Raw genomic sequence first — 19,284 nt, 5'->3', positions numbered from 1 at the left:
GTAGTCGGGGTGGGGTGGGCAGCGGCGGTGGGAAGGAGGGACTATGGTGGGGGAGGCTGTAGCTGCCCCAAGATTTACCATATCCTTCCCATGGCTCCCCCTCCCAGTGCCACCACTGCTCGCCCCACCCCATCCAGCCTGAGCGCAGTTGCTGGGGAGAGCCCGACCTGCAGTGGGCCCACCCTTCCTTCACGCACACATAAAGGGGGCACATGTCCCCCTTGTCGCCCCTAGTGGTGCATGCAGCAGTGGGAGTTGCCCACCCCCCTGCTCTGCTCCTCCACACCCACTGGACGAGCTGTGGCTGTCCCACGCCCCCACCCTGCTCCACCCTGGCTGTGCAGTATCTGCCCCAGCCCCACTACATCCCTCACTGCGGGGGCCTTAGTCTGCCTTCCCTGTGCCCCTTCCTGCTATCCCCCCACCAAGTTTACCAGCTGGACACTGCTCTCCAAGCTGCCGGCCTGCACTCCTGGCCACGTGCATGCTGCAGCTGCGTGCGTGCATGCAGCATTTATCAGCAGTGTTATCGGTCACATCAGTCAAAATAAAAAGCCGATTGCTAGTGATGTTATTTTTCCTTTTATGGATTTTGATACCATATGGACTAATGCATTGGTGCACCTCTACTTATATATAAAATAAAATAACGAGGAGCGATTAATAACAAAACTTAAAACAAAGTAGCTGGGTTTGCCAGTGTTTTAGAAGAGGGCTGCACAGAAATGGAATTAAGGACTGTGGCCTGGAAGCTGGCAGTACCGGTTTCCAGCAATGTGTACTGGCAGCTCAGCACGCCTGTGAGGCAGCTTTTTCTTTATAAGTGTGGTTATGTGTTTACAGAACTTAAGACAAATGAATAAATACAATAGGAGTAGCTAGTCTGGGGTGTGCGTAGTACAAATAGCATGAGCTGGTGTGTGGCGGCTAAGGGAGGAAGCCTAAAATAGAGCAGCAGACGGGGCAGGCAGCACAGGCCTGGAAGTAGAAAGCAGACAACAGAATGGCTGGGGGAAAGAGATCAGAGTGGCATTCAGGGAGAGTACAGGGCTTGTTTGTGACACGCCCTTGTCACATGTCAAAAAGGTTGCCTCCCACTGAAATACAACATAAAATTATGACCAGACTCATAAAAAGTCTGTAGTGTATCAACTAAGATGCCCTGAATTTTCATAGGTAGACTATATATAATACTAAGCTCCTAGAAGAAGCACAGAGAAAAGCACCTGCTTTACAGACGGAGCCTTTTGGTGCGAGTTGGTATCTTTTATTAGACCGACTTGGAGGTGGGTTGATGTTTCTAGCTAGAAACATCAACCCACCTCCAAGTCGGTCTAATAAAAGATACCAACTTGCACCAAAAGGCTCTGTCTGTCACATAGCCCAAGACAAATATGGCTGACCCCAAAAGAAAACTCCCACTTTTTACAGAGGTATTCTGTGCCAGGGTGAAGCAAAAGAGAAGACGAAACTCCCAGTATTTCTTGTCCTTGGGCTAAATTGTCTCCTACAAGAGCAAGTATTTTCACTCAAGTGAAATATCAAGTGCATTTTTTCTTTTAGGGAGTTTACTTTTCATATCAAAGTATAGAGGTTTGATTCTGTCTCTTTCCAAGAGCCTGATCTGTATATTTTCTGAGATCCAAACAACTACTTTTGCATTTCAGTCTTTCCACAGAGCAGTGCTGTGACGGACACTTCTTGGCTGTTGCTTTGGGAATGTTGTTCAGTGGGGAGTTACAAGAGTGGAGAAGGGACAACAACCAACATTGGCTAAATCAGCATTAACATGAACAAATACAAATACAGCAAAAGCCATGTTTTCTGGCACTTTACCCACTGGAAAGCTCCACTAGCCAGCATCTGTCAATCTTCTGAGGAATGAGGCAAAAGCGAAACCGAAGTCCTACTTCTGGTTTTGCCGCCAGGAGCTGAGTCCCACTTGCTGTGGTTCTTTCTTGTGAACCACGGCCCAGGGCAAAGCAGCCTGCCTGGGGCCCCACTTCCTGTCCCCTGGCACACTGATACGGACACATAGTGCGCTGGCACACTGACACCGTTAATTTGATTAACCGGCATATTTGAATAATTGGCATCTCTCATTCCAAGGGGGATGCTGGATAACAGAGCTTTTGCGTAATATGTGAATGTGCACTCGGACAACTTTAACAGAGATGCTATGAAGTAGACATACAGGTTGTGGGGAGGACAGTGCCATACAGAAGGTCATTTTCTGCTGCATATTTTCCAAAAGTGATAAGTTTAAAACTTGCAGAGTAGCTGTGGGTAGGCTTCCTGGGGTGTTTGAAGAGGCTGAAGGGGGATAGCAGGTTTACCTTAATTCAGCTTACCCTGTGTAATTAGTCTCGTCCATCCTTGAAGACAGAGAGAGCATTGTGGTACACTGTCAGTTAGTGCTTCAGAATAAATTTGTGAAAGAATGTGAAGCATGAAAAGATGAATTTCCATGTTTGTTCTTTTTTCCTCTTACTACTGTTTAGGAGGACGAGAATGAATGCTTAGTGCTTTCTTACATTCAGAGCATTATATAAACATCACTGAGGAAGAGTTTGAAAACTTTGGTTAGTGCAGTCTCTTGCGATGAAAATTATATTAGGTGAGGTGGTATTATGGGAGTTCATAAAACCAATGCACAGGGGACCTTCAATGCATATACTGTGATCTGGGACTAAAAGGAGAATTGAAATAGATACGCAGAGCAGTATTAGGGTTTTGTTGTTTGTTTGTTTTTTTTAAAGCATGTATGCTAGGAAGGCATTATGCTTCATATTAATTTTTCAGTGACTGGACTAAAGAACAACTTATGGAATTGTCACAATTTCTCTGTGTTAAGAAATGGTATTGTATGTTCCTGACACATCCATTTTTCTTTCAGACAGAATACAAGCAGTAACTATGGAAAAGAGAAATACAGAATGACAACAGAGTATTAAGCTACGCTTTCCAAGGGCATAGTCATGTTGGAAGGACTGGTTGCCTGGGTCCTTAACACTTATTTGGGCAAATATGTCAATAACCTGAACACAGACCAGCTCTCAGTAGCTCTTCTAAAAGGTAGGTTTTATTAGCCTTGTGTTTTATTTTGCACTATGGTACATTTTGTAGAGGTGCACTGATAGGGATTTTTTTGGCTGACACCAATGGCTGATCAGCCATATCAGCCAATACCAAGCCAAGAGCCGATCTGCTGCCAGAAACTTGGAGAGCAGTGTCCAGCTGGTAAGGGGGGAAGTGGTGTGGGGGATGCAGATTGAGGCCTTCACATTGAGGGAGGGAATAGGGCTGGGGCAGAGGTGAATTTTGGGGTGGCCATAGCCCATCCTGTTGTCGTTCCTTTTCTCCTGCCTTCTCTGTTCAATTTCTACTTTTTTGCTCCTATTCCTAGTAAGGAATCTCTTGTAAAGCCTTATGAAGGTATGCACCATGGACAAATAGTGACACCGACTAAGTATATTGAACTCTCAATTGCACAAGGTTAAAACATTGAAAACAATAGAAGGAAAAATACTGTTTTTAATGTTTATTATAGTATTCATGGGAGTTGCTTGAAACAGTAGTAGGTACGACATTTTCTGATGAAGTACTGTTTTTTCATGAAGTTGTTCCTTTAAATATTAAATAGCAATGGTAAGCGATTCTTGAAAGCAGTGCATTTCCAAGATGCTTAGTGTGTTTCTTAGTATGTAACAGATTGATATTGATTGATAAATCTTCATTGCAGATCAGTTATTTATGAACTTATTTGGAAATGAGTACAATAGACAATGGCATGTACTCCAGCTAGAGAGATCACTCTGAAATCCAGCTAGAGGTTTCAGAAGAACTTTGTTGGTGAGGAGTGATGCTTGGCAAATGATTGGAGAACTGTTTCAAGCATATGGAAGTAGTTTTTAAAGAAGACATAGATTGAATAAGGGAAGAGATTACTAGAGGAGCTTGGGTAGAACATAAAGAGCATCTTAATTGCCCATAGTTCTTACTGACGTAAGTGTATAATTGCAATGAAAGCACATGGGTATAATTTCCTTTCTCTCTTTTTAGAAATATATGCAACAGGTGAGAATGGGTTCTTTAATTTTCACTGACTCACTTGTGGAGGGGTGGGGCGGTAATTTATGAGAGGTAAACGCCTTGAGAGTATATGTAGAGATGACTGAACCAGCTCAAATACTGGAAGCAGCCTAGTTGCAGCAGCACAGGTTCAGTGCAAGTTAATTTATCCTTTTGAGAAGGTACAAGAGTCTATGCTAAATTCTAGACTGCTTCTTGAAATCAAGCTTGCCAGGGGTATCTATATTGTATTGGAAACTTCAGCACAGGCACACCCTTAGTTATTGAATTAACTCATGGTCTTTATGTGTTATGGAAGGAGCTTATTTCCACTTGAGGAAACCAGTTTTGGCTCTGATTACCTAAAGAACTAATTCCGGATAGAATATTAATAAAGGTTAGCGTAAGTAGGTTTTTTCTGTGTCTTGCCTGGCTCAGTCTTGAGCGGTCCGTACACTTTGTATCTTTCGGGATAGGACAAGTGGGTAAGGACAAATCAAGTATAAAAGAAATTGTCCTTGCCTGAACAGCTTACAGTGTCCTTTTGTGTGTTTGTACTGTGCATAGCACAGTGTAGTCCTCATCCCGAGTGGAGTCTTGGGTGTTATGGCCAAATAACTTGCACTATTGCTGAAGCAATAACTATAACTATTGCTGAAGCAATAAAAATATAGTTATGCAAAGTCTTCAATGTACTTGATTTATCAAGGGTTTATTACCCACCAGAGACTGAAAACTGTAAATTTCATGAAATAGATTGCTGGGTTTTTTACCGAGTTCCCTGAAATATTTCCATTTTCATGTGCTGGGGAGAGATCTTTCTCTGTTTCTACTCCCACATGCCACAAAATCAAAGGTCAAATTCTTCAGCACTTCATCAATGAAAGTTGTGTGGTTGACTTCACATTGTTTATTATGTTCCCAGGTTTCTTATCAGGTGCCCAATCTAGTATTTGGCTGTTCAGGCAAAAGTCCATTGAAACCAAAATGAACTTACTTAACAATTGTAAGGATTAGGGCCATACACATCTTCTTCCACAGTGAATCTTTCCTGTGCTAATATTTTTCCTCCTTTTTCCTCTTCTATCTTCTGCTGCATCTTTAATTCTTTCCCTTTCCTCTGTTCTTGCCCTGTTCTTTGCTTCCTCCATTTCATTCTGTTTTTGTGTAGATTGGATTGTTAGGCTTGAGAGATTCTTCTTTTTTTGGGTCAGAAACATCACTTTGATAGAACCCAGTGTTCTTGTATGTGTGAGACCAGATTAAATATAGGTACTTAAAGAGAAGCAAGATTTCTTAGAATGATAATTCTGTGCTAGGATGGAGAAAAGCTTTAATTGTAATCTCCCTCCAAGAGAGAGAGCATGCAAAGGTATGCATTAAAAATATGAATTGATATGTATATGCACTATTGCACTTTTCATAAAACGTTAAATGATAGCCTCCTATAGAACTATGGAGGAGGGTGTTGCCATTTAAACTATTACTATTCACTGTGTGTTAATAAATTCTCCTGTTCTATTGAGTCCCTTTTAATTTATATCATGCTCCTCATAAATCTGGGCATCTTTACAAACAACTAAATCAATAGTTATTCATTTGTTTACTGTGCCTCTTGATCTTTTATCGGGATAATTTAGAACAACAATATTTTTTCTACGCTACAAATATCAAAGTTTTCTTCCTAGCCTCACTCTGGAAAAATTACATCCTTGCTTAAAATGCTTCATAATTTCCAGAGAGAGAATGTTTTATTTTATGGAAAGAAGAAAAAAAATGTTCTTTTTACATGGTTAACTGTTAATTGGAGAACTCTGACTTCAGCTTCTTACAAATACTTGCTTTGCTCCTGAAATAAAATTTTATCCCCTTCATTTATTTTTATCAATTTTAAAGAGAAGAGGAAGTATGATTGCTCTTATGTTCTTCATTCTCAGCTCAGCATTCTTTAATGTAGTCTTCTTCAGCAGACATTGGTTTTTCATCCTCCTGTAGGTGCTGTTGAACTGGAAAACTTACCGTTAAAGAAAGATGCCTTGAAGGAGCTAGAGTTACCATTTGAGGTCAAGGCAGGTATGTATGTGTACAATAGACAAATGTTACCAGTTGGAATTATTCTGTTCTTTTTTGCTAGTTTCCCAGTTAAATATGAAGCACTGCATATGGTAGCATTTCTAGATATCCCTTGGTAATAAGTTATAGGTTTAAGTTGGCCGTGAAAGAAAAGTTTGCATTTAAGTACTAGAAGCTTGAACAAATGATGTAATCTAAGTTTCTGGTAATTACTTCTTTCAACATGCCATTACGTCATTTTTCTTTATGTAGAGCATAATGTGCTTGTGTGGGACTCTAACAGCATTTCATCTTGGGAATTCTAGGTTTCATTGGCAAAATAACACTGCAGATCCCTTTTTATCGCCCACACGTGGATCCATGGGTGATATCTATATCGAAACTCCACCTAATTGGTGCACCAGAAAAGCAAGAAGATTTTGATGAAGAAAGGGAGAAATTGCTAGAAAGGGAACGCAAGAAAGCTCTTCTTCTCTCACTTGAAGAAAAATGGAAAGTGAGTCACGTAGGATTCATCTTAAAACTAAAGGATCTGGTAGTGTTAGAAAGGTCATATTTACATTTTGTGACAAATTTTAGTCTCTCCTTGGTCAAATATGCAGGAAACCAAGTTATTGTTATATTGCTGATGAGATGCAACATTGTCACTTTTTTTAGTAGGTTGGTGATATTCTCTGTTCCAAATCACAGCAGTGTAATTGTACCACTGTACTGCCACCTGAGTAATGCTTTTGAACTGATTTTAAGATAGTGGTTTAAGTTCAGCCCAGATTTGATGATGGAGTACTTTGTGATGGGGTAGGGAAAATACCCAGAGAATCTTGCTTAATGATTTATGTGGTTTGCCAGGAGATGCCTCATGGCTCTGGTAGCTTGGGTGTGAATTTATTTTTACTATGAGCTGTACAAGATAGGTTATACCACCTCTTTCTTCTTTTCCTGGCCAAAATATTAACAATCTGTCCTCTCTTTTAGACAAAGACTTTGCCACAATAATCCATACTTTGGGATTTCCATTGCAAAGTAACCTGTATGATGTTCCAGCACACCTTCAGGGGCCTTTGCCTTCAAATATTGATTCCTTCCATCCTTTGGGAAATACTGACTGTTGTTCAATGAGTGTGTTTTGAAACCTTAACTACTAGTATTTGGATCGGAGTCTTAATTATAAGATTAATCTATTGGAGGAACTGATTGCTGTCCAGTTTCTCATTCACAGCAGCTGAAGAGAGTGGGATGTATGCCAATATATGCCCAGTTAGAGACTTCTAGATCTCTTGTTCAACTAATTTCTGTTTCTGTTTGGTGGGAATGTGTGTGATTAGGAATGAAACTACTTGCAAGTTACTTGATGGGCCAGGTTGTCATTTTGTTTGTGGTGTTATATAGTATTAGTAATCTATAGGCATTTGACTATAGTATGTTTGTTGTTATGAGTTCCTTGCAGTAATATCTAAGAATATATAGTGAAGAGTGATGCTTTTATGACAGGCCTTTGATAATATACTTTTAGGTGTCGAGTAAACTTTTTTGGCAGTCATTTTGGTATAAAATAGTTCAAGTTAACTCTTAATGATTGGATTTTTTTTTTACTTTTCTATTAAAATCCTGTCTTGCCTGTAATATGGAAAAAGGGTATGTGGGCATGTTTCAGAGGATCAGAGCCTAAGTGGATGAACAAAACTGCTTTTTTGCCCCCAAATATTGAGATAAATGGTAGCCAACTTTCAGTAGTATTTTCTAAACCACTTCTTTGTAGCCAGGCTAGTATGCTATCACTAATATTCATAATATTCATAATTTGAGTTTTCTAACCTTGTTACTTTACAAATAGTATGACCAATAGATACCTTTAAAATATGCCATTTAAAACAGCATTGATCTCTTTCTAACAGTATTAGGTAAAACCTGTCATATCTTTGTTTTAATATGCAGGTTTATAAAATTAACTAATTACTAAATTAATTTTGTCAGAGCATTCAGAAATCCTCCATTTCTGGCCATTTATACTTTTTTTTGTAATTTATACCCAAATGATGTTTTATTTTTAAAAATTATATATTTACCCAATGTTGACTATAACAGTGTTTAAATCTTCTGCAACCATTCTATTTAAAATAAAATGAACTTTAATTTAGAAGTAAACATCCCACAGCAGGGATGCTCAAGCCCTGACCCAGGGGCCAGATTTGGCCCATGGACCTGTCTCACCCAGCCTGCAGGGGTCTAAAAATTTGCTGGTGGGGGAGCAATGGTAACAGTTGCTGTTCTGCTGCTGCCAAGTTTCTGAACCCATGTGAACCCCCTGGACTGGATATTGTAGTGATCAGCACATGGAGACCAATCTGGGTACGCAGAAGCTGGTTGGAGGCAGTGTGGGGCCTGATGATCCATTATATTAAATGGAGGGCCACACGCCACTCATCCATCCTGCCACACCAAAAGGTTGAACACCATTGTGTAGTGCAGGGGTTTTCAACCTTTTTTAATAAGTGCACCTCTGGTGGCCTCCTTTTTAATAAATGTACCCCTGGGGGGCAGGGAAGGGTGGTGTTGAGCAACTGGACATGGGGTGGGGTTGTGGCGAAGCGGCGGCAGCACAGCATCTGTGCAGCCCTGCTCTTGCCCCAGCCTGGCCCTGCTCCTGTTTGGCAGCAGCGCAGGGTGGCAGCACTCTGTCCCCGCCTGCTCCCATATACCTCCTGGGACTGTTCAGAGTAGCCCCAGGAGTACATGTAACCCCGGTTGACAACCCCTGGTGTAGTGCATCAGTAACCATATAGTAAACTATATGGGCTTTGCTTAACTTGGCTCTTCAAAATAAATGTCTTAATGGTGAAAATAAGTTAACGCTTAGAATTCTATCTTGCAATCTAAGTTACTGCTTCTACAAGCAAGTCCCTGTTTAACAAACAATAGCCTTAAAATAGCAATACTTTTATACTGTAGAGTCCAGCTGATATTTTCACATCACTACTTAGATGTTTGTCCCTGGTCACGTACATGTTAGAATTTATTCATTTTGCCAGACCTTATATTTGAGTAGAATAGATTACTTGTTCAATAAATTTCATTCTTCCCTCTCTCTTTCAGAAGGAACGACAGCAGAAAGGAGAATCTTACTGGTATTCAGTTACTGCATCAGTAGTTGCAAGGATTGTAGAAAATATAGAAGTAAGTCTCATGGACTCTGAATCTTTCTTCATAATGTACAAAATATATTCAATTTATATATAACATGCTTCATGTTTGCTTTCTGGAGGCTGTAAAACTGAAGTGGATGCATGGAAGAAAAAGACCTCTTCTGGAGCTAGAATCCTCTCTGCTCTAAATTTGAACCAACCTCCCTTCATTTTGTTCACTCTTTTTCTGGCTGTGGGGAAGTAACAGTTCATTCCCTTTCTTTTTATAGGAATTTATGGATAGCGTGGCTGCATAAATGTTATCTAGCTGTGTGGTTCTTCTCAGTTTAGTATTGCCATGCCTTCAAGTTTAGTAATATTTCCAATTTTAAATGCTTAGAAATATTAAATTTCTGTCCTTAAATCTGTGTGAGAGCATGCCATTAATGCTATGTAAAGAAGAAAAATGGAAGCACACATCTGAGATGCTACCAGTGTGGTCACCTTGAGCCTTACATAGGTCTGGTTATTTCTAGTGCATGAAAGTCGATACTGCTTGCAAGATTGTACAACTGACAACATTATTATTCTTCATCTAGCAGTATTTGCACTCGTAAAAACCTCTGCTGTTTAGTTGCAGACTCAATCAAAATTCTAGAACTTGGGCTTCTTTGCTTCTCTATTTTAAAGCCACGATTAAAGCTAAACATGCATGCATTCAGCTACATGATGTTTACTATATAGAATCTCGAAGTACATCTACATTATTAAATACCTGGGTTAAAAATATAGCAATCCTCCCTGTAGTAGTCTGTTGGGGGTGTACCGCTGAAGCTTTGAGGACCACTTTCGGAGAGCTTTCAGTAGAAGGTGGGATCCACTGTGTTTTGATACAATCCCTCAGCCTCTCTGCAAGTAGAAAAGTGGATCACACATGTGGGTACATGCACAGATTAGCAAATTGCTGTACTAGGGGCTTGCTGTTTTGCTTTTTAAATCCTTTTTTTGTCTAATAAGGTGATTTAATAAAGAATTATGGCAGAACACTGAGACTGTCCTGGATGTTATGCACCCCTGGTCTGTGTACTAATTAACAAGTTACTGAATATGTATTGTGATTTCCTCTAAATGCAAATGATATGGCCACAGCTGACTTTGTCTTGAAGGTTATCATCTTCATTCTGCAGAAGCAAATATCATAGATCTTTGGAAGAACTGGGACTTCCCAGACCTAAGTAAGGTGATGACACAAATTTAGATGTTGTATTACATTTTCAGACAGTCTGTTTGCTCCCTGCAACTTTTTTTTTTTTCTCTCTCCAGTTAAAAATTCAGGATGTTCATTTAAGATTTGAAGATGGTGTCACAAATCCTTCTCAACCATTTGCTTTTGGAGTATGCATCAAAAATGTATCAATGCAAAATGCTATTAATGAGCCAGTGAGTATAGGCCAGTGTTAACATTTGTTTAAACAGAATTCCTTGTTGGCTAAAATGTCTTTTTTATGTTCTTTACATTTTAAGATATGCTACTATAAAAAAGCTTATTGTAAATATTGTGTTATAATAAAATGTTCTTGTAGTTGGAAATAATTAGAGTTATCAGGATAATGTCAAACACAGCTGTATATTACATACTGAGTATTTATTAGTGGTTTCTGAATAAATTAAATTATGTTTAAATATCATTATTCTGTTTGCATCATTTTTTATGTATGTATGTATTTATTTATTTTTACCTAAGGTAGAGAAGTTGATGCGAAAAAAGCAGTTGGATGTTGCTGACTTCAGTATTTATTGGGATACTGATTCCACTTTATTGGGTGATCTGCCTTCTGTTGATCTACAGGTATAGCAGATTATTTTAAAGATTGCTTGATAATGAAAGGGAAAAGTTTGAGATTTTCATGTTCTGCCATTGGTTCATATTATAATGTAGAATTAATTTTGTAGTATGTTTTAAAGTTGAGCAATATTTGAAGCAACAAATGTGTGGATATATCTTGAAAGGCAAAGGTTTGTATAGCACCTATAAAGATTATACTAAACACTGCTTGGCATTGTCGCTCTTATTTTTCTTTTTTGGAGGCCTTCCTTAAAATTTGCTTCTTCTGAGGCCTTCCAGTGACTCGATAAACTTAGAGTTTATAAAATGTATCCTATAAATATTAAACGGAAGTAATGCAAAGAAGTTGAAACATACAAGTCCAACCCACTGTAATGACAGGCTGTCATCGGGTTGCTGTCTACTAGGAGGAATCCTCCTTTTCTGTTTAGTGATGGCTTTGCTCCACCTGTACTATGATCTCTCGGTGTGTTCTAAATGTAATGTAAGCCTTTACACTTGAAGAATTGAATCGTAGAAAAATAAGGCTGAAAGGGACCTCAGGAGGTCATCTAATCGAACAGCCTACTCGAGGCAGGGTCATTACTCCAATCTAAACCATCCTCTACAAGCGTTTGTCTAACCTAATCTTAGAGCTGCACGAAAAACTCTCTCACATAAGTACCAGGCACAGTGCCCCAGAACACCAAGAACACCCTAACCTGTCACAGTAAAACAGGGGACTGAGCATGCCTTTGATGTCCTATCTTTGCAACTATAGATATTTAGTTAAAATATGCTCAAGAGATCCAAATAGGACTGCCCTGTATTACAGAGGCAAAAAACCTCGCAGTCCATGCTGATCTTGCTCTCGGATAAAATTGGTTCCTGGTCCTAAATGTGGTAATTAGTCTGACCCTGAGCAGAAGAGTATGACACTGTAACCAGCCAGGAACTTACCAGTTTTTATGTCCATGTGGAGTTGCACTGAATTCAGTGGCCTAGGAGTGAAGATCTAGTTGCAATGGTCCAGAAATTGTAAGGCAAAGATTTCTTGGAGTGATATCTTTTATTGGACCAATTGTATAGTTAGGATAAAGTGAGACAGGCTCTTAAATGCAACACATTCTTCCTCAGGACTGTGATCACAGGGAACTAGGCACAGCCTGAATTCAGTAAGAGTGCACCCAGGGTTAAGGGTCTGCTTGGGTGGATCTGATTGCAGGAGAGGGGTTTTAAATTAGAGGTTCTAGGGGCCGGGGACTATGTGTTGTGTTTTATTTAATACATAAAGTACTCTTTTATCCTACCTGCTGTGTCTTAACTTTTACAGAACCCTTAGTGAATAATTTAACATTTTTTGTGGGTCAGAATATTTTGCCAAAAAAGTGAAGGTAATATTTTCTTGTTTTATAAGAGTGGTGAGGGTTCGTAGTCTGTTGTTTGTAAAATGCTTTGAGACCCCCAGAATATGCTGTACAAATGCAAAGTGTTATGTTTATAAAACAGAATGCACTATGGAACCACATCCCCCACTCCCCTAAATAAGACATGCATCTTGCTCTTTGGGAAGGCAGAATGAAGAAGAAAAGCTTTTTTTAGAGTTATGCCTCTGTAGAGCAGGGCCAGAGCCTAATCTTCAGCTCACTCATCTGCCTTTTCCTGCTTTACCAAAAGTTGAAGCCTTAGCTGTAGCGGAGGACTGGTTTCCATGGGTGATGAACCTACACTTTTATTTCACAGCCTTGTGGACTGTTTTTAGTAGAGGTGAGTATCTAAAAGACACCAAATATGCCAGAAGAAAGGTTGGCTTGATTAGCCCAGACCATTAAAAACGAGAGACTTCATTAACACTTCTGGAGTGAAGAGTTGGCCATCAAATCACCTGACTCCCTTGGTAGCCTGCATGCGAATGCCATGCAGCAGTAGCTGCAGTTAGGTGTCAAAGTGTGTTGCTTCTATGTGGGCAGAAAATCAGTTTCCCTACTGAAGACTTGCACCCCTATTTTGGGAGGCTGATTTTTTTTTTTTTTAATTTTTTTTTGTGATATGCAAGTAAATATGGTAATAATTTTCCCAAATATATAAACAAGATACCCATGTTATAAGAATGTTTTAATGAAAAAGCCTGTTTTAAAAGTTAAAAAATTATTACAATTTTTTAATCCTTTTTATGTACAGACCGAAGTGTTTATGTAAATCTTGACTGTGTTTTATATAGATGTTTCAGGGAAATGAGTGTAAAGCATATTTCTGACACAGCTTGCTTGTAACTCACAGGAAGCAATGGATAACAGTATGGAGAGCCGGAATCACAACTACATTATGGAGCCTGTGTGTACTTCTGCTCTTCTTAAGAGAAATTGTTCTAAGGAGCCTTTACGATCACGGCAGACTCCTCGGCTGGAATGTGACATCCAGTTTGAGACTATACCATTGAAACTTTCACAGGTAAAACGCGATAGAGTCACTTCTACAGACCATGCTTTGGACACTGTTTATTTTCAGCGGGCCCGTGGTACATTAAGCTGAGTCTCAGTGAACTTTTTGAACTCTGTTATTTGCTATGACATAGTGGCAAGAAGCCTCACCTGAAACTGGGATCTTAGTAGTTAGTTTAGATGCTATCCAACTGATATGATTAGCCTCAAAGGCTAATCAGACAAGCCAGGAAGAATTTGTGTGTGAAGACAGAAGTGTAGGGAAATGAAACACCTTGCTTGAGTAATGCAGCAGGTCAGTGATAGACTTGAGAATGGAACTTGAGTCTCCTGACACTACCCAAAAGTCAGGCTGCGCTCTGTGTCCCCTCTCTCCCTGCTTCGTACCTCACTAGTAATGACAATTTCTGTTACTTTCATTTAAATCAGCGCAGTCCTATTGTCTTGGAGGTTTAACTGAAAACAGAAGTTGGTTTGTTTTTTTTTTGTCAGGGTTTGATAAACAATAGAATCTAACTTTTCCCCATTGTCCTCTTCTCTACAATTGACAGACCTGAACATTAGCATAAATTTATTTTTGTCACTAAACTACAAGGACTTGGCACTCGTTACTTACAGGATTCAAGTTACCAACTTCTTTTCAGAGCAGTTGCACAGAGCAATAGCACAACAGTAACTCTTATTCCAGTAATTGTGTAGTTTCTAAATCACTCGCACGTTTAAAATAGCAGATTTCTTTTCTATACAATACTTGTTATAAATAATGCTGCTACTGTGTGGCAAGTAACATGCAACAAAGCCTATAATTTAAAGAGATTAATTTTTAAATGTATGTAAAATTATTGGTCTAAGTAATAAGTACTTACTTTTAAAACATTAAATTTCTTTTAGGATTCATCTTTTCAGTTTATTTAGTAAATTGTAGTCCATGTAGTTTCTTTCATCTGTACAAAATCTCATCTTGTTGTACACAAAGAATTGGATCAGAGGTATTGCACAACCTTAGACGTTATCGTAGGTCCTACTTCAATGTTATGTTGTTTTCCTGAGCTGGCAAGAAGAAATTTTACGAACTAAATGTGTAAATTGGAAACTTGCAAACAATATTTTGGACATAAAATACTTGATACTACAGTGTTTTTTGGTTTTGTTGTTTTTCTTTTAGTATTGTATGATTCCTTGTGATTATGATGGATACTGCTTTTTCTTATATAAAGAATATGACCACTTACCATTGCAGATAAAATAACACTACAGTAGGTTATTTTTCCTCAGAATACATTAGTCCCATGTATACGAACTACATTCCGGGATGTATTTGGTAGCCGTGTTGGTTTGAGACAAAAAGAAATACAAAACTCCAGAACTTTTGGGTCAGAGCTGATACCTTTTATTCTTAGTTGGTCTAATAAAAGGTGGTATCTATCATCTCTGAACCAAGAGTTCTAGAGTTTTGCATTTCTTACAGGCTACATTAGCACTTCCTAATTCATCCACATGCTGTTTTAATAAAAGATGCAGTACCAACAAATCATGGGCTTCCTAAAGGAACTGGATCGAAAGGAGCGACAGCTTAAGTTCAGGAAATGGAGACCAAAAGTTCCAGTAACTGGAAAGTAAGTATGAATACTGCTTATATTTTGTTAAGGATGTGCTTTGTGCCTAAGATAAAATAAAAGCTATATATTGACTAAAATTAAGGCAAAAATCTCAAACGTAGTAAGTAGTAATTGCGTGGTGCCCAGGGTTTAGGAATATCAATTTTTACATTATTTTTATTTTCTATAGTTCATTAGGTAAATTATTTCCATGTACATAATTTTGGCATATAGCTAAAATAAATTGCATGGATCCAAAGCTCAAGCCATTCCTGTCCCAATTTCTTTTTTCTTTCTACGGGGGTGAGTTTGAGTCTTTCTTTGTGGAAGGAATTGGGGCTTCTATACCAAAGGTTTGAGGAGCTGCTTAGTATAATAGTAAGACTTGTTACATATAGTACAATAGTAAGACTTGTATCATCCATACTCAGTTTTTTTCTGAAACATTTTCTAACCAGTTGTGCTCTGTTTGCTCACCTAAATGTTTCTTGATTGTCCTCCATATGAATCCATTGTTAATTGGAGATCTGTTTGTTTGAAATGTTCTAGCTGCCGAGAGTGGTGGGTCTTTGCTTTGAACGCTAATCTTTCAGAGATCAGAGAACAGAGGCAACGTTCTACATGGGAGTTTGCATTACGACGGGCCCAGGATGCTGCGTCTTACACTGACATGTATTACAGCAAGTTGAGAGGAGACCTGATGTCTCCTGCAGAACAGGTACTGAAAGCTGCAAATATTTCAGTCTAGGTAACATCTTGGTATGACTCTTGCATCTACATGAAACGAAACAAATGTGCCTTGTTTTTTGTTCTTGTGTTAATGTATATAGCTTGAACCATAAGGTTATTTCTGACTTACTAAGTAGGCTGTCATGTGGTGGCACATTGCTTAGTAAGGGATAGTCATAGAGAAGTAGGGCTAGAAGAGACCTCCAGAGGTCCTCTAGTCAAACCCCCTGTCTGAGGCTGTAAAATCTTTGTTCGTATACCTTTTGTTTCTCTACCACAATATGTGCTCTGGTACAGGCGGTGTTTTAAGTCCATGCTTCTCATACAAAAGTTGGAATAAGATGCCAGAGATGGTTTTGTCTTTTAGGAATAAATCTGTTCAAAGAGTTCATCCTTTCTCATCCAGTTACTTAAACTATTTCCCTTCTACTTCTGGTGCTGGCATGCCCATAGCATAATATATATATATATTTGCTTAGCTGTATGTCATCTGAACAAAGTAAGTTCAATTCCTGTTACATTTTTTTGTGGCCTAGGGTATTTTAAAAGCACCCTAATGATTTAAGAGCTTACAAGCCCATTGGAAGTCGGTGGCAAATATTTTCCCTTTAAGTGTGTATATTTTTGAGAAGCATAAAGAACAAATAACTTCTTTTGTATAAGTATATATTTGTTTTTGCAGGCAGAAATGCATCGCATTGAAGAAGAGCAGACGTATGAGGAGCTAAAGGTTTTACATGAAATTGTTTTTGACAAATTCCATGAACTAGCTGAAGTAAGCCACTTGCTGTTTACTCACTAATATTTTTATAACTAAAATGTGCCAAATGCATTGAAAAGCATTGCATTTCAGCCATTAAAAGGTATTTTGCTGTGTGGTAAATTCAGGATGAAGAGTGTGATTACCATAATAACCTTAGCCATAATAAGCTGAATCCTATTATCAAATTATTGGGCAGCAAAACCTATTTCCCAGCTGTCTCTAATATTAATAATGAACACTGATATCAGACCATTAAAAGAAAAGCTCCTTTTCCTTTAACATTGAAAAGGAGAGAGATCAGACTAAAACCTACAATGGAACAATCCTGGAATTTATAATACCAAATCTAGTCTCTTATAAATGTAGGCTGCTGTCTCCATCCTGAGCATTTACTCTATTGTTAAAATAATTGTTTACTGATAGAGGTCTAGTTAGGGTATATGACAAATAGTTAAGTCTTTCTTAGAAATGCTAGCAACTTGGCAAGGAATTGCTAGAAGTCTAGCAGTAATTATACCTACCTTTATACTTTAGTCCTACAATAGAGGACTATGGTAATCATGTTTGGAAGGGTTAGACAAAGATTGTACAGCCCATTGAGACACCATCAGCAGTTCATTAACCATTGAAAGGATTATTATATGGGAGTTGTGCTTCAGAATATTCAGTAAATAAATTAAAGAGAATTATTGTAAGTAGATTTTTAGGCCTCTAAGAAGTCTTTCAGCTGTTTATGCTAATAGATGTCTTTGTGTGTTGATTTGAAACAGAGCGTTAAGGAGCCTTTGTCTGATTCTCCTGGAGTTACTCCGACCATACAACACAGTAGTAGCAGTGGGATGTTGCAATATCTTCAGTCTTGGTTTCCTGGATGGGGAGGCTGGTATGGAGAAACTCAGCAAACGTATGAAGGTGAACCTTTTGAGAGGTTGCTACCTGAAACACAAGAGCAGTGGAATCCAGAAGACATACTGGGTATGGAAGTATTTCATTTAAAAAATGTTACCTTAATAAGCTAAAATGGTATTTAAAATTTCAAATAATTAAAGGGAGATATTTATATAGTTTTTTTTTTTTTTTTAATGCCAGGATAAAATATTTCAAAACTTCATTTATCTTTGTTTCCTGCTAAAATCTAAGCATTGCATGTCTATGCTATTACTTGATTACATTGGTCATTTCTAAAACAGCCTAATGAAAAGAATTTTAGGTGATTTCTACTATTTCAGTTGTTACTAATGACACCTACAGGAGTAGGAGAAGTACACATCCAGAAGGTCTAATGTAGCATGTAGTGTATTTTGTGTGCAACAGCCTTGGCGTTTCAGTCTGGTAGAACCTCAGTTAAGGTCTAGAGCTATTCATAACTTCAACAGCAGTCTTTCTGAAGTCTGGGTTGCATTGCCTTAACCTGAACATCATTTACCAAGAGCCATGCTGTATTTTGCAATTTTGTTTAGGAAAGAAATTGTATCTGTTGCCTAGCTGTTCATTTATTTCAGTAGCTGGTTCATCTTTTCCCTTAATTTTCAAGGAAGTCTGTTTTCCTTTAGATCTCATGTAGCTGGCCTATTAAACATTTGCTTTTTCTCTATTTTTTTTTTTTTAACTAGGTGCTGATGAATTTTTTGATCCTGCTGCAGATGCCTCTAGCATGAATACATTTACAAAGAGAGATCATGTTTTTGCTAAACTAAATCTCCAGTTGCAGGGTGGCACAGTCACCTTGCTACACAGGGAAAAAAGGACCCTGGATTCAAATGAAAGTGCTTTCATGCAGCTGGAATTTTCAGGTATCATATTTGAACTTCTATTCATTATCTCTTAAAAGGACAGGAACTTTGTCTGCTGTATAAGTGCTGTAGTCAGTCGTGTATCACTTTGAGTTAGTAATATGGCAATATCAAAATATATTGAGAATATATATTTAGCTGTCACTTTCTTTAAGTTCATATGAATTTATACCTTGCGAATTTGTCTTATTTTGCAGTTCGTAGATTCATAGATGCTAGGGTCAGAAGGGACCTCAACAGAACCAGTCCGACCCCCTTCCTAGGCAGGAAAGAGTGCTGGGGTCAGATGACCCCAGCCAGATGCCTATTCAGTTAAAACGGACAGTTCACAATGGGAGTAGGATAGAGATTTATTGAGCTTTCATTTAAATTTTTCTACTTAGAGGGGTGCATAATTCTTAGTATAGATAATACATTTGTAGAGAGCTGTGCCAGAATTCTGCTTTTCATCTTTATTGTATAAATAAGTATGTACAGACCCTCCTAATCATGTTCTTTGCACAAATATTGCCTTCAATAGTATAAGAGTTGTAATTTCTGAGTTTGGAGAAACTGTCAGTAGTGAGAAGCATAATTTAATACATGGTCACTGAAACATAACTGAGCTACTGGATGGTTTCTTACCTTCCTTACATGATACTGGTATCTGTTTGCCATAAAGTACATTTTGACCTTTATTCTCTCTAGAATACAGTACAGCTATTTGTCTTCTATTTTCCAGGTGTAAAGATCTTAGCTGAATCTCTTCCCCGCAGAAATTCTTCCCTTCTCAAAATTCAACTTGGTGGCCTTTTCCTGCGAGATTTAGCAACAGAAGGGACCATATTTCCTCTTCTTGTGTTCCCTAATCCTGTATGTAGAAGAATGCA

General features: G+C 38.4%; 1 protein-coding gene across 9 annotated transcripts in view; it reads left to right on the top strand.

Annotated features, from left to right (window-relative positions):
- Positions 1 to 19,284, top strand: part of VPS13D (vacuolar protein sorting 13 homolog D) — a 183,906-nt gene that overhangs the window by 1,158 nt on the left and 163,464 nt on the right. For 8 of the 9 annotated variants that reach the window (XM_019541552.1, XM_019541550.1, XM_019541548.1 and 5 more), the window contains exons 2-14: positions 2,901 to 3,075; positions 6,067 to 6,144; positions 6,450 to 6,640; positions 9,238 to 9,318; positions 10,590 to 10,706; positions 11,011 to 11,115; positions 13,372 to 13,542; positions 15,048 to 15,148; positions 15,680 to 15,848; positions 16,542 to 16,634; positions 17,393 to 17,597; positions 18,236 to 18,415; positions 19,137 to 19,267. In XM_019541552.1, coding sequence (XP_019397097.1) covers positions 2,979 to 3,075; positions 6,067 to 6,144; positions 6,450 to 6,640; positions 9,238 to 9,318; positions 10,590 to 10,706; positions 11,011 to 11,115; positions 13,372 to 13,542; positions 15,048 to 15,148; positions 15,680 to 15,848; positions 16,542 to 16,634; positions 17,393 to 17,597; positions 18,236 to 18,415; positions 19,137 to 19,267 — 1,719 coding nt within the window. In that variant the 5' untranslated portion in view covers positions 2,901 to 2,978. The remainder of the gene's footprint in view (positions 1 to 2,900; positions 3,076 to 6,066; positions 6,145 to 6,449; positions 6,641 to 9,237; positions 9,319 to 10,589; positions 10,707 to 11,010; positions 11,116 to 13,371; positions 13,543 to 15,047; positions 15,149 to 15,679; positions 15,849 to 16,541; positions 16,635 to 17,392; positions 17,598 to 18,235; positions 18,416 to 19,136; positions 19,268 to 19,284) is intronic. The other variant, XM_019541549.1, reaches the window with a different exon arrangement.

The sequence above is a fragment of the Crocodylus porosus genome, unplaced genomic scaffold, assembly GCF_001723895.1.
Source record: "Crocodylus porosus isolate Cpor-Errol unplaced genomic scaffold, CroPor_comp1, whole genome shotgun sequence".
NCBI classification, from domain to species: Eukaryota; Metazoa; Chordata; order Crocodylia; family Crocodylidae; genus Crocodylus; species Crocodylus porosus.
This window is presented reverse-complemented; position numbering and strand designations above follow the sequence as displayed.